Genomic DNA, 16,072 nt, shown 5'->3' with positions numbered 1-16,072 from the left:
CTGGAAGCATGGATGACATTATTTAATTTATGGTTAAATTTGTTTACTTGAGCTGTTTGGGTGGCAAATATTAGGTAAATGGACTTCACATGGAACACCTATTGCAGTGTTTCGTTATTTCATCACATCCCAAGCACACGCTTGTTAGTGCACCTCAACATCTCCATGTAAATTCTCCTTTAGACCATGGTCTCTCTCCTCATTTCGGTTTGTGGTCTTTCTCTTGCTTTCTAAAATGGCTGATGAAAACCTTAAATAGAGGTAAAAAGAGGAGACAAGTCCTGTAGTCAAAACAGAACTTGCTATCTGACCCAGACACGTGGAGTTCCTACTTGGCTGTTCTGTGGAGACAGACAAGTTCTGGAACCACTTGTGATGATTTCAGCAATCTACATTTGCAAGTATATGTAGAAATCTTCCTTGAAAGACTGAAAGTAAAATTGAGTCCAGGATTCAGTCTCTTGTGTGTACTCCAGATTGCAACACTTGCAGACTAAAACTTCATCAGCACCTGTATAATTCCTTTTTATTTCTTCAGAGTAAGCACAGATCACAACTGTAAATGCTGAATATACAGTGCTGAGACACACAAGTAGTTTCAAATGGTAGAGAAACACTGACCATAGCTGTGTTCCACTACTGGTGATATTGCTTCTGGTGATATTTATTCTGTAATCCAATACAGCCTGCCACCAAGAAACCCTGCGTTACTGTCTTTTGAACAGGCGTTCTGAATGCATTTCAAACTAGGACAGAAATTAGAAAATTGAGTGCCCCCCGGAAACATCATCTTGAGAGTATCACACAGAAGTAGCACATTTTGGGTTCCCATTTAGAGGTGTATTTTATCCCACTGAATTTTGTTCCTGCTGGAGTTACTTGCACTGTGTTTTGCAGAGTGATGCTTCAGTGCCTTTGAGTGTTGAAGAAAGGCAGTTTGGCCTCTATTTAAGGACGGTTTCTCTTTAAATATTCTTTTCATATAAGCTATTGTTTTAGAGCAAGGAGATTTGTAAATGTGCATTCATTTAGAGAATATCTAAAGTTGCGTGAGAGATTGCCATAGCTCACACTCTCTTGTAAATCACCATTGAACAGTAGTAACCCAAGGAATGAACTGAAAACATGTCTGGTTTCAATTGTAAGGCAGCAGACTTGCCAAAGGCTGTGATTGATTCGGAGACCACCCTTTGGTAGAGTAATGCTCTACTGGCCAGATTACCTTTAAAATCTCTGGGGTTGTGTTGTGCTCGTCATGTTATGAATTGGCAACCAGAATGGGCGCTCTGGCTACTGGCTGCCAGCCAGGAGATCTGAGCTGTGTCCTTGACAGCTTTCGCTCCCACCAGAGTCCGTCGGTGCAGGGGAGAATTTGCTACCTTGACATTAGCTTTTTCTTGACGCAAAAGCAATCCTTCCAGGCAGTTCTCCAGTGAGAAAGAGTGGCTGTTCGTTATTTTCAGCCTCCTCTGTGGACATTTACCAAATCAGTGTCAGTTAACGGCTGGTATCATTCCGTTTAGCTACGGGCTGGTTCTGGGCAGCATTTTATTAAAGAAACTTGTGTTTCAGAAAGGTTGTTTTAGAGTTTGCTTTTCTTATCTGGCAACGTAGTGTTAAGGTAAAAGTATCTTCAGGACAGCAAACACCTCTGAACTCTGTAAGCCCTATTCTAAAAGAATGAAATTATTCACATTTTCGGTTTTCAACACCAAATGCCTCTGGTAATACAGAAATCCTCTTCTGTCTTTCCTGTTTGGATAGGTAGTCCAACTAACCACCTCTAAATAATAAGAGAGAGCAGAGCACACATGATATTACCAAAAATTACATCTGTGTTGGAATCTCCTTGCATTATCGCAGCCTAAATAAAATCTGTATTAATAAGACATGCCAAAGAGCTCTGGAGGCTGTGATTTTAGAGTCCAGGAGCTGATCCAAATTTGTGTGCTCTATGCAGACACACTTTTTACAAATAAAAAGGACAGATTTCCTAAGCCGTGCTCTGTCATGGTTAAAAGAAACAAAACCAAAGTGCACACAACTGATTAGTTTATATTCGAGCTAGGGCTGCAGCGCTCTGGAAGAGGAAAATCTGAAGCTCTCGAAATAAACCTTCCAGTTTGCAGAGGACTGGGTTATATGGTCTTGGCCTCGGTAGTGCTCAAGTGAGAGCAAAAAATTAGGGTTTAGGGAACTAATGCCAGATTGTTAAAAGCATTTGGATCCTTAAATCTATTATAGCATATGGAAATTAAGTACTTAATCTGACTGAAAATGTAAATATGCTTTCCTATTCCAGTAAACTATATAAAGGCCCAATTTCTCCGGCTTATATTTATTTCCCAGTTAAGGGTGCAGGTATCCACTGCTCCAACTTCCAGTGAAAAGGGCAGGTCCCAGAACCATTCATCCCCCTCCCGACCTGGATTGCCCTGTGGTATCCATTTCTCTTGTGACTACAGAGGAACCCAAAACCTCAGGTTCAATGAAACTAGCTGGCTGCCTTATTGATGTAAGAGTAATTGTCTAGGGCACGTCTAAAGCAATGTTTCTTCCATAAGGGGATCTATGCAATATCCAGTTCGGGTGCTCTGCTTGTTTAAAATGACGTTGTGCCATTTGGACTGATGGAGATTTGTATCAGCTGAGGATCTGGTCTCTGATCAGTATCATGCTCTGAAAAACTGTCCTTTGAAAATCACTACACTGTTCCTCTCTGCCACGTTCTGCGGTAGCTCACTGCCATACAGGAATGAATTGATTTTTAGACTCAGACGCACACTTGCAGTCAGAATCTCCAGGTCTCTTTTGTCCATTTCTGAAAAGACAGTATTGAGACTGTGATTTAATTTTTATGGTATCAGCTGCACACAGAAAAAGTTTCTTGTGGACTGAAGGGAGGGTAGGCGATAGCTTTTATGGATTGAAACAGATGCTGATCAGAAAAAAAAATTCAGTAAACCTGAAAAGTCAAAATGAGACCAAAGAAAACTTTAATGAGGACAAGGAATGCTATATCTAGGTCTGCTTTTAGTGATGTTTTGCTCCTAAGTTTTTAAGGCCTATATTCAGCCTGCTACTGGAGCTGGAAATCCACCTTCCAGGTCATGGACTCACTAAGTGTGTTTCTGAAGTTTCAAAGAGGACACGGTGAATCTTCTATAAGGAATCTCCTCCCCTGTTAAGTGTTTTGTATTACCAACCCAGATCTGGTTTTCAGAGAATGTCAGCAACCCTTGTAGACCCTTTATGGATTCTCTGTGCCCTGGCTTTGCTTCTTTGCAGGGGATTTCTGTAATGTCATCCATGAACAGGCAGGTTCAATTCACTTACAAACGATCAAATGCCCTTGATAGAAATGGTGACATTTTCCAGTGCGCTAATAGACTGCACTGCAGCAAGAACCTTCCAAGTTGTTAAGACATAGTAGATTAACATTAATGAAAGTCTGTCCAAAATCCATATAAAATCTCTTACAAACAAACAAAAATCCTGGGATGTGGGTCAATTAAATATAATGGAGAAGTTTACTTTGTATTTTCAATTGTATGGCCATATTTTCAATTCTAGCTTCACAAAAATTGTGCAAACCTGTCCACTCCCTTTACAGGGTTGGTTTTTTAAATTTATAATCAAACATTGTGGCTTCTCAGTAACTCTCACTATTAGTTACAACTTCAGCTTCAGCAGATTCCTTTCTTTAGCGGCTTCCTGCACAATTCTCTGACCTCTTGCTAAAGCCCAGCCTCCTCAAGCTATATGGTTTTTCTAGTTGCCTTGGCAGCTTCTTAAGATATGTTTCACTGTAGATTAATGAGCTACACATGGCTGATGGGACTGTTAGAAATTCACAACAGGAAAAACTCATCGACGCAAAATCATGTAGGGGACAGTTTCTACCACCATTACTCATATGGAATAGTACTCTTCTCTGTTAGGCATCCTGCTGATTGAACATGAAGAGGGTGAAGGTTTCTGGCTTATAATGTACATAAGAAAATGCTGCCAGATGGCTTTAATTTGAGCCAGATTGTGAACCCCTTGCTCGAAGTGGGGAACAGTTATTCTGCTGGGACTGCTCAAGTAACTGTTTGCAATCTGGCTTTCTGAAAATAAACTGGGGGACGAGTCATTGCTGGATTCAGTGACCCATTTAGCAGACACCTGCTTCAAGATTATTATAACTACTGGTTTAAAGTGGTTTTTCTTCCAGAAGAAGAAAAGCCTTTAGCAAGGCTTTTGCAATGGACCTAGACCATTCAGTGCCTAGACCTCAAAGGGCTGCACCCTCCAGGTAGCTGTATGGGATCTCTTCCCATGGTGATTTCATTCCCAGGTTTAAATATCAAAATTGGATTATAATTTTATACATGAAAAGGCAAAATGGGTTTAAAAACACCTCATTTTAAGAAAAAAAAATCTTGATTAAAGGAATACACTGTTTTACAGGACAGTATCCTTCTGTGATGAAGCTTAAAAAGACTTAATGTCTCACAATCACCACACGTTAAGTGGTGTGTGAAGCACTCCAGTCCAACCCAAAATTATGGCATAGTGCACCTTATAAAGTAATAAATATTACTTTTTCTAGTGATGTTCAGAAGCCACAAGTGCAATCTATGTGTAAACATTTGCAAAGGGGATTTAAACTCAGGATTTTGAATTGTCCAAGGAACAATTGCAAGAAGTTTAGAAAGCCATTATGCACCATCTGTACTTCTCCAAACCTGGGTAATAAGTGGGATGTACAGTGGGGAACTGCAGAAATCCTTGAGTAACTGCCTATAAAAGGAATGAGAAGTTGCTCTGTGCTTCTAGACCTGGCCTAGGACTTGCCCAAAGCCCGTCCATACCAATTTTATTTGGGATGTGGAATTTTCATCTGATATGCCTTATACACTTATAAAATTTTATGTGAGTATACACTAACATCACTGGAGGAGTAGAGGGGGGGAAGCTAGACTTAAGGCTAGAATAATACTTAGGTAGCACTTTCAGATCCTTAAACATCAGGTACAACGCCGGTACAAAACATTATTTGTAACTATCACTGGACTTTCCATAATATCAAAAAAGTCAAACTACTGACAGTTTATATTCAGCCACACAGAAAACTCAGAACCCAGTAAATTATCTAAATCGTCATTCTCATGCAAACAACTTACCCTTAACAGTACAATATTTTATCAGAAAAGTTGATAAAATGCGTACAAAGGAAGAAGGATGGACTAAATGTTATGGTTCCTTCTTCATGTTAGGCAAAAACTTCAGCAATATTCTGAAATTCTCTGCAGAGTTTACTTATTTGTTGGTATGTTTTCTCTCCAATGAAGAAGCCAAGCATTGTCATTAAAATATAGTGGGAAAGCAGAGGGGAAATAGGAAAAATATTTTTGTCAAAGAGCCTCTGCTTTTCCAAAGCCAACATAAAATGTAATTTGTTTAGTGTGCAACAAAAACAAACAGTGGGTTTAGATTCCTTCTTTGTGTCTGCCTTGTTTCTTCTTTGCATATCGTTTTACAGAAATCTGTTATTTAATTCTATATCATATTATACGCGCAAAGAGGCTTTCAGCATAACCCATTTTAATTGGCCTTATCAAACGAAATCATGGTCATGCAAGTTCAAGAGATTCTGTTCAGCAAACATCTGCAAATGCTATTCAGAGCCACAGTATAACATTTCCTTTGAGTTTCTTCTATAGCTTTCATGTTTAAACTTTTTATCCAGACTTTGGTTTTGAAAAGAATTGAAATACCCTGTATCAACAATTCAGTTCTAAAGAACCGTAGAATTTTGTTTCATAAACTAGGTATAAGGAGTATAAATATCTGTAAGTTAATAGTTTTGTATTGATTGAGGAATGGGAGAGTGAGGGAACAGCATCAAAGATTTACAACCTTATAGTTTCCCATGAAAACAATGCAACGGGCAGGGGAGGGGCTCAGTATATTCCTCATGTATGTACAGCACAGAGGAGATAAAGAGCTGGATTAAGACACCATACTCCATGCTGGCACCCTCTGGCGGCGTAATTAAACAATAAAATAGTTTCAGGCTCTCTGACACCACTGGGGTGCAAAACAGCTTACAGATTCAGGACCTCATTCTCGGTCAATATATACAATTTACAATCATTCTAGATACACAGATTATTTAAATATAAGCATCGATATCCATAGATATGTTACTGATTTATATACATCAAATACATACTCCCCTGTAAGCAGAATTGGGAAAGACTGGCAGGGATACAGAACAGTAGAAGTATTAAGGCCACAAAATGGAAACAAGGATACAGGGATTGTTTTAAGTTCTTAAAGAAAGATTCTGATCTCAATCAGAAACCTGTTATTAATTATTTAATAAATGCTCTATTATTCACTGTTATTAGCAACCCTACTATATGCATTAAGGATCCTTTCCATGCACGCCAATGCTCATGACTACGTGGTATAATCGTAAGTGATAATACATAAGAAATACTTTAAATAGTAAATTGTTCATCTCCACCAACATTCCCCTAAAGAAGAAAAAAGAAAAACCAGTGACAGAAACTTCTTTCTCAGGAGATACCTGTACGACTTGTTGCCCAGTGCATGTTTTATGAAGCAAATGTATATTTATGAATTAAAAATCAGAAACACCATCTCCATCTGTCTTTAACACCACTTAAGGGAGAACAAATAGGATTCATTTTAATGATGCTGTAACCATCTGAAGCGTTTGGTTTTATAAAAGCTGTTGCCTAGAAAGGAAACCTAGTGTAGACCTTTCCCTAAAATAAAACCTGCGTTATTTGGAGATGACTCTAAAACAGCACAGGCTAATCTAAACTAGGAAGTGATCTGCTACTTTTACCATTTTACAAGCAGGTCAATCACAAAGTTTTGTTCTACTTTAAGTTAAAAGTTAGAATGAAAACCATCACTCAAGATCTGGGGAAGTATTCTGGCAAGACTTCCATTTGCAATACTTAGTAATACATAAAACTTTTTATATAATACAAACATTGTACACTAAACCCCACCATTTTATATATTCTTACCATCTTGCGTGTTTTGACTCAGGATCTGAGAGCGGAGCTCCTCCAGGCTAATTCCCAGGTATTTACAAATTTCCTCTGTGCTGTAAGGCTCAGGATGTAATACCTCCTCGACAATGGTCAGCATTTCCTCTAGGCTAACTCCTAGCTTGATTTGCACATCACAGAGTCTCAACATTTTTTTCCAGTCCAAGCCTTTTGACTTTGAGAGAAGCTAAAAGTCAAAAAATGAAACAGAAAATATTGTGTCTTCCTGTTTAAAACTATTTAATTGTCTATAAGCACCTTTAAGACCCATTTGCTTGTTTCACTTCTAAATTGGGAACCATCAGAAGCTATTTTCTGTCAGTACAGAGCAGATAATCATTATACTTATTTATAAAAAAGGTCTGCAAATAACAGATATTCTTCCCCTGATCAGATGTTGTCTGTAAAAGCCCTACTGGGTTATTTGTGGGATATCACAATGCATTTTATCCTTTTCCATGGATGTTGTTACTTTAAGCACTTATTAAATTTTTACAACCATATTCAGGCAATTGCTTATACAGATACTATGTTATTGTAACACTAAAAGTCCCTAAGAGTCTGTTTCTGCACTATTAGAATTTGCTCTAATATTTAAAACTGTTCTGCCTTTCCAATATACTCCTAGAGTTTTCTTACGAATGCTTGAGGTTGTCATTAAAACCTTTTCTTATAATAGCCTTAAAAATATGAAAGTAGGCATATGATTTGTCTGGGAGAATTAACTGTAACCTTTCTCAATCTCTAAGTTTAAAGTAAATTTTAAGTACATTCTTTAACATCCAATTTAAAGGAATTTTTGAGCCTTATGGGAAGTTTATGACGTGTTAGAATCTGCTCCATTCCTACATGATTGCTATGATGTTAATTAGTTCTAGATATATCTGGTTTTCCTGCTCCAGACAATTATGTCATTCTTTGTGATGTTTTGGCAATTGATTGTAGTTACGTCAACACACTGTAATCCTAAAAGGAAATATGTCAGAGAGGCTTTTCTCTGGAAAGTTTCTACATGTGTCAGTGCTCTCGTGTGCCTAGTGAAAATGGTTGAGCTTCCCTCATGAGGTGGAATATTTTTAATGTTATTAATAATAGAAGAATATTAATTAAGTGGTCATTGTGGGATCCTACTGGCGTACCACCTTTAATTTCAACAGATTAGCACGTATGTGCTAGCAGCGTTCTACTGTAAGTATGTGATGTACCTCCAATTCTGCACCATTTAAGTAGAGATTAAGGTTCCCAGTATACCAGATGAGGCTGTATGTTTGCAGAGAGTTTAAACCAAGGCAGCCAGACCAGGGAATGAAATCCTTTTCCTACTCAAATCAGTGTTAAAACCTCTTATCAAAAGAGTAAAGATTTTACCCAGTGTGTTCTGTTACTCTTTTCAATAAACACTGGGTTTGAGTGAGATTGATTTGAAATCATTTAAGTCTCAACTCAGAAAACCCATTTAAGTCTCAACTCAGAAAACCCATTTAACTTCCTGGATTAAAAACATCATGGGATTTGCATACGTGTCTGAAAAGTATTTGCTTTGCTTTGTGCAAAGTCATAGCATGAAATTTAAGCAGAAGAGCTGCTGCCCAACGATCTGCTATAGATTCTCACCCTTCAGTTCTCCTCCAACAGTGCCTTTGCAGGGGCTTTTCCAGTTTTGCTTTATTACAGTATATAAAAATTAACTACTTTTGATGCCATCTAGTGACTCACTAAGATTTATGTGAGGCTTAGTGGAGCAGAACAAATAAAAATCCAATTGAAATCCTAATCATATGACTCTGTCGCCATCTAAAACACAGTTTTGTATATTCAGTGGTAGAGAAAGAAGCAGCACTGTCTAATGCCTAATGCAGAAAGCAAGGTGAGAAACTTTTCTCGTAAAAGACTGATTAAGTCAATTCTGGCCTGCTTTGCGAAGGCTCTGAGTACCTAGAACTCCAGAGTTTTTATGTAATTGTATTTTGGCTTACTTACTGATAAGTTACAATAATTCTTGATTCATTTGTTTCACTTATGTATTCAATATCCCTTACGTTCATGCATGTTTGCAACCATGCTCTTAAATCTGCTTCAGGGCGCTAAATGAATGGAAGTTTTTATTCCTCATACTATAATCTTAACGTTCAGCATCCCCTAGTCTTTATTACCAGAAGTTAAGCAGAACTAAGAATTAAAAAAAAATAATGTTCTATAAGGCAATAAAAAAGTTTTCTACTTCCTTTTTTAATAAATAATCCCCTGTGGAAATATGTGTATTGTCACATCTGTTCTCATTTCTATACTTCGAGGGAGATATTTTAGGTGAGCTAAATACAATAGGGCCTTACAGGTCAAATGTTCCAAATGGAAAGTGACCCCATCACTCTAGCGTGTAGGGCTTTTCTGGAAATGTTTGTACTGCTTACAGCAAAGTTTTGGTTGTAATAGCACTGGGAAAAATGTTATGGGTAAACAGAAATGGGTTTTGAAAACAATCTTGCTGCCCATATTGTAAGGGACATAGAACAGAAATGGGAAAAAAAATCCCATCTATTTAATGTGCAAAAGCAATCCCAATACTGATCGCACAGTTGGATATTTTCTTGATGTTCTCTGATTAGATGAATTAAAGATATGGACATCATCCAGCTGGCTTTTAAGTGCCAGGATATAGCATCTGTAGGCCTTATTGTCCTTTATTGTTCAACAGAGGAACACTGGAGAACTGCAAGTAACTGAGAGGAAAACCTACTTAGTAAATAATGGGACAAATAAAATAAAGTCTGAGACTAAGTATAGGAATACTTGGCCCTTGTATAGCAACATCACTTTTCTAGACTTTACGTTTCTATAATGTCATCTGAGCATCTTTCCACGTTTTACAAACACTAGCTGATTAACTGTATGGCATTCCAGTTGCAAACGTTCTTGGCACTGCTCTATAGCTGACAGTGAAGCAAACCACATGCAGTGAAGCAGGGGAGAGCACAGCATTCACTAATGTTCGTATTCATCTTGCGGCACCTACTGTGCGAGTTTTCTGAAGTATAAAGTACAAATTAATTTCCCTCGGAATTGTGAGCATTCTGCAGAGCATAAGCGTCTTTAAACATACTTTTTAATTGAGTACAGGAAAGCACGCGGAGGGTAAAATGAGAATAGAGAAAAAAGAAAAAAAAAAAACAAACCAGCAAGCAAAAGAATGACTGTCCAGAAGGGAAGGGAAAGGAACAGAACCTGAAAAAGACAATTTTGTAAGCATGATCAAGAACTCGCTTGCTGTAGGACAGACTGACATCAGAATGTTCTGCGCTTATGCCAGGAGGGATGTATTGTGCTGGCATCTTTGCTTACACAGAACTTTCTGCAAACAGTATGAAATTCAATCATAACATAAAGCAGGAAGGGAGGAAGAAAAAGCCTATCCTAAGGCACTTACCAAGGTGAATTTCTTTCGAAGCGTTATTGCGAGGCCCAGCATGTTATTTCATAGCTCCATCAGCTTAATGGTGCTTAAAAGACTTCCCTGCTTCCACTTACATACCTGCCTTCCTTCACCCCGCTGTGACCTGTTCCTAAAGACAGTCTTTTCCTGGCTCAATATATTTTTATAGTGTGTCCAACTTTCCATCTGGGTAGCGCATGTTTAAAAATAGACAGGTGTATGTTGTTAGTCTCCTTAAAATCAAGCATCTGCTAAAGGTACCTTTTTAGAGATTGCATCCTAGCTAACAGGAGTGGAAAAAAATAAATAATCGTCTTTCCTTACCACTTTTTCCATTTACTGCACAAGACCAATATGTTAAAGCAGTTTAGAAAACTGATTCAATTCACAAAATCTGGTACATGGTACAATACTTTAAAAGGTCTGCACCTTCATGCACTCATTCTAGTTTGCCTTTTAGAATATATCATTTGTGAAGGTTCTCTTCCTAAATACATCCTTAGTCAATTAACTATCCTTAATTAGAGGTTTATGAGTTATACCAGAAGCAACATACAGGCAGGTCGTTATCTTTATATTCTTAATGGCCTAGGAATCTTTTTATTAACTTCAGTGACAACAGCTTTAACTATAGTCATTGATGCTCTTATTTTTGCCATATCTCATAAACGCCTAAAGTGCTTTAAAGCCCATTTAAAAAGTCATCTGAAGTTTACCCTCCCTCCTCAAAAAAGAAAACACAGTAATTTATATTACATTTTGTTAGTATCCGGTCAACTCAACTCAGTACTTCTGAGTATTGCTTAAGTTTTGGCCAAATAGATTTGTAGCATGAAGTTCCACGCTGCAGTTTTTAAAACTTTCCTCTGGATTTTGTGACCTAAATACTGTTCTTTCACACAGCACACTATGTTGGGTATAATTGCTTTGAATCTTTATGCTTACTCCTCACTTAATCTAATCAAAGAAAACTCCGCCATATTACTACAACAAACTCAAATTAAACCCTATCTCTACATATTCCTAAATGTATGCTCTACAAAATCCAGAATTAAAGTGGAACATAGACTTTTTTTATGTTTGAATTCCATACATATTAAAGATAATTGCAAGCTGTAATCTCAAAAAGCAGCCTAAATGTTGGGGTTTGATTCAAGCCTGTTTTTAAACTTCACACTGACATAGAGGCTGCTATTCAGCATTTCCAATATTACTTCCAGGCCTCTAACTAGTAGCTTTGATGTCCTCTAAATCCTAGAAAATACGCATCGACTGCCATATACACATATAAACATGTGACCACACTGACTGCTTTCCATTAGTCATTATTCAGCTTTAATTAGAAACAGTCTATCTTAATAACTGAGAATATTTTTTGCTGAAAATTAGACTTAATTTCCTCCATTGAAATATAATACAAAATACATTGAATAGAACTAAATCACATAACCTTCTATATAAGGGCACAGTCCTGCACTTCCATTAAACTCAGCAGGAATCTGAACTTCTGCAGAGATGGAGGTGTCTGGTTCTGGAAAGAAAAATGCTACTTAAAGTAGCACCTAGCCAGGTGTCAAAGACACACTTGGTTAGAAGTGGAAAAAAGCACATATTTAGATGAAGGTTTCATTAGAGTTTGACATAAGCCATACGTTACCTTTGTCGCCAGACGACACTCCATTACCCTAATATTGTAATGAGAAGTTGCTGCTTTATTCATTTCAACACAACTGTTAGCAATAACAAACACTGCTCCACTTGGAAGTCTAACATCAGTTGCCCTCAGAGGACTGAACTCTATCAACTTGGCCTATTGAAAGAAAAATGAATGGTTAGTTTTAATTTACTACTGGCTAACAGTGCACTTAGTTCTATAAATCAAATGCAAATTTGCATGCTTTTTCTCTTGAAAATCCAGGGACAGTTAAGGAAAGAAAACTGACACGAAACAGCGAGAAAAGAGGTTTAACCTCATTGGCCAAGTTACACATACATTTCAAACCTTTCCCTTGTAGCTGGATTTTAAAATGTTTCCATTAAGTCTATGGGTTTTTTCAGCATTTCACAGAACCCCACCCAACCTATTTTTCTTGCCTGTTTAAGACAACAGTTTTTCTTTGATCTACAGAAAAGCACCAGGCCTGGCTGAAGCTATCATGCGTGCTACTAGAAACAAGGAGCTTCAGGTTCCCTCCCTCTTTACCGATGTCCATTCGCTGCATTACTTCCCCTTAGTTTTCCAATTTTCCACTTCATCAAGATTTGTTCCCTGAGGTACGGAACGGTACCAAAATCTCAGGACTGACTGGAGACAGTGATCACGTTACATATGGACAATCAAACAGAGAAATGAAATAAAACTATATCTATATATAAAAAAATGTAGTTATTGTTTCCTTCCTTCTGACATGAGGCTGTCTTGCCTCATGGATGCCTTACACAGGCTAAGATGTTTCCAACATTTTGTGACCTTTTCATGGAATAAGCTAGGCATCCATTAATTAAATAATTCGGGATGTAATGTAATCAAGAGATTAAATTCACATCTGGTTTTTCATTGGGATAAGTTGTAAATCATGTGCCCTGCTTTGGCTTCTCAGAATAGACTGCAACTCCTCTGCAAGCAGGGACGTCTTACTGGTTTTGGCATTGTTCACCCCCAGAGAGTTCCTTGAGCAGCTAGAATGCTAAATAAACAACGACAAATCTGCTTGTACATTATGTACAGCATGTGTGTTACTCCCTGCCATTGAGATTCTGGACCACATCACAAAATTACTATCAAGACAGACAAAGCTTGCTTACATTTAAATATACCATTTAAGAGCTGCCACATTGGATCAGAATGCACCACTAAGCTGGTCCAGTGTCCTTGTCCATTTATGGCTACTATCAGAACATTTAGAGGGAACATATGACACATACAAAGCAATCTTTTTTGGGGGTATGTTTTTCCAGCTTCACATAAGCAAAGCTTATGGCAGTTATATTTACACTGGAATGTGTAAGCTACAAATATGCTTATACTCTATCAGAGTATCCAAGAAGGTCTTTTTTGAACCCTTTTTATACTTTTGCCTCCCACAATATACAGTGTTTCTCAGTTTAACAATGGATGTTTTGGAGGAAAAATAGACCCACACAAACTTCCTGGTTTGTTTTTAACAAGCTGCTTGTTAACGACATTGTGCTTCTACTCATTCTCTGGTTATGAAAAACACTGAATCCTCAATTTACCTTATCTTACCAATTTAGGGGTTTTACAGAGCTTAAAAACATCACCTTCAAAGATACTTGTTTTCCAAGCTAAAAAGTTTTAAATTATTCGGTCAGTGCTCATATAAAAAAATAGCTTTGATCAGCCTCAGTGTTCTTTACTGTACTTTTCCTCTTCTAGTAGTTTTTACTTTGAGATGGGCAGCCAGAATTCCATTCAGCTGCAGGTACACTGAAAGAAGGATATTGTCTGGTTTGTTCACAGTTTCTTTTCTAATATTTTCAAACGTTTTCTTTGCCTTTTTGATCACCACCTCTATATGTCAGAAAAGCCTCCACCTCTATAAGAAACTATGTGTATTCCAGGAAAGTGTGATGCTTCCTTCAGTATTCACGTAGCTGCGTGTTTACCAATAACAATGTAAGAGTGAAGGGAAACTGTAGAGCAGGTACAGGTGATGTGAAATTAAAAATGCTTGTGTCTTATGATGGATTTGAATGGTGTAAAGCGAGGAAGCAGCTTATTTCCTGTATAAGCTCCTCCAAGGTATGGCATTAAGGTACAAAAGCTGTAGAGATGTAATATCACAATTATAAGCAAAGGTTGTTAAGAAACACTACATTAATCTTAATAAAAGCATTTTGGCAGGTTTTAAGTTTGACCATTCACAGTGCTCTGCACCTTCTGGGACAGCTGATGAACTCCTCTGTAAATTCCACTGCAAGCATTCATCAATAACTTGGCAGGTCTTGTAATCATTGCTAGTCCGCCTTCTGTTACGATGTTTTAAGACAGCAAAATGCCTTCTACATCAGAATCCAGCCACAGAATTGTCTGGAATTAGCAAAACTGGGGACAAAAATCTCCATTGTCTTTGTAACTGGACCTGGCAAAACCTCCTAGAACTGTTTGGTTATAAGAAGTTTCAAGAAAGCATTTTTGTAATAATTATCCCATTTACACTGAATACAAGGCATACCGACCACTCAGATTTCATTATATGGGAAATATTCTAAGTTCAGTGATGAATTAGCCAGAGTGTGGAACCTGGTGCTCTTCTAGAGTACATCCTTTATCACATCTTTCCTTCCACTTCTTTCTTCTTGCCATTGCTCATTTCCATCATGTTATTCCCTCAAACTTGTCATACTGAATTGTACCCAGTTTTATACACAGATTTTTTCATTGGCATACCAATAGTGATTATACTACTTACTAGTTATTCCAGTTTTTTGTCTTTCTGCTAGATATATATGAACATGTTTTTGTTTACATAAATTAATATTATATTGTTAGTTTAGATTACAAAGATCCACATACAGTTCCTTCTTCTGCCAGAAAAGAGATTGACTGGTCCATTCCTCCACCTTCTGTGCCAATATAACGTTCGCTCTTTGTGCAAATTTCTGCAAGTTCCACCTGAAAAAAAAATTAACATGTGAACCTTCGTAGGGATACGGAAGAATTATTTTCATGATGAGGGTGGTGGAACACTGGCACAGGTTGCCCAAAGTCACAGATGCCCCATTCCTGGAATCATTCAAGGTGCGGTTGGACGGGGCTCTGAGCAACCTGATCAAGTTGAAGATGTCACTGCAGGGACTAGACGATCCTTAAAGGTCCCTTCCAACACAAACTATTCTATGATTCTATGATACTTCTATACTTCTTACATAGGAACTAGTGAGAAAACAAAGGAGATAATGATAGAGCTCTGAATCCATTCTCTCTCATGCACCAAGTACTGTAAGCTGATATCAACCAGGATGACACATGGCCCCTTTTTCCTTTTATTCAGAAGCAAAATAGAATCAACTCTTCAGCCTCCACCGGACCCACTACCACCAGATGCTTTTCAGGATATGCTTTTTCAGATGCTTAACTCTTGTAGCTGTCACACCTTCTTCATTCACCTCAGTCCTCCATCCCAACAGCCAATATCTTGTTGATTCAGTAGTTGAATCCATCTCTGTATGCATCTTGGTAGCTTACAGAAAAAGGCAAGTTGTTACTTTGTACTATTTTAATGTACTGACTCCATAATCAGACAAAATTATGTATTGAACATAGCTCAGAAACCCCTTCTCTCTGTAAATACTGTAATCAGCAGCGCTTGTCATTTCTCCTTGAGATATTGTACTCTGCTTACATTGTTTTTCTGAACTAATTTGTTACCATATGTAATTCGCATTCTTTTGTGACATTTTAGGCGTATCTGTGCATTTGGATACCTGCAGGTCAATGAATACTGGGGGAGGGTGGAATATCACTATCATAACTGTCACAAATAATAATTTACAGTAAAGCTTTCAGCCACAAGGCTGAAAAACACAAGACAAACCTTGGAGA

The 16,072-nt window shown here is 37.7% G+C and overlaps 1 protein-coding gene across 1 annotated transcript in view; it reads right to left on the bottom strand.

Moving 5' to 3' along the window:
• GALK2 (galactokinase 2) overlaps positions 1–16,072 on the bottom strand; it is a 49,175-nt gene that overhangs the window by 8,450 nt on the left and 24,653 nt on the right. Inside the window, exons 6-8 of the mRNA XM_069867001.1 lie at positions 15,044–15,142; positions 12,164–12,316; positions 7,053–7,263 (exon numbers count right to left, since the gene is read on the bottom strand). Coding sequence (XP_069723102.1) covers positions 7,053–7,263; positions 12,164–12,316; positions 15,044–15,142 — 463 coding nt within the window. The remainder of the gene's footprint in view (positions 1–7,052; positions 7,264–12,163; positions 12,317–15,043; positions 15,143–16,072) is intronic.

Source organism: Phaenicophaeus curvirostris, chromosome 12 (assembly GCF_032191515.1).
Source record: "Phaenicophaeus curvirostris isolate KB17595 chromosome 12, BPBGC_Pcur_1.0, whole genome shotgun sequence".
NCBI lineage: Eukaryota > Metazoa > Chordata > Aves > Cuculiformes > Cuculidae > Phaenicophaeus > Phaenicophaeus curvirostris.
This window is presented reverse-complemented; position numbering and strand designations above follow the sequence as displayed.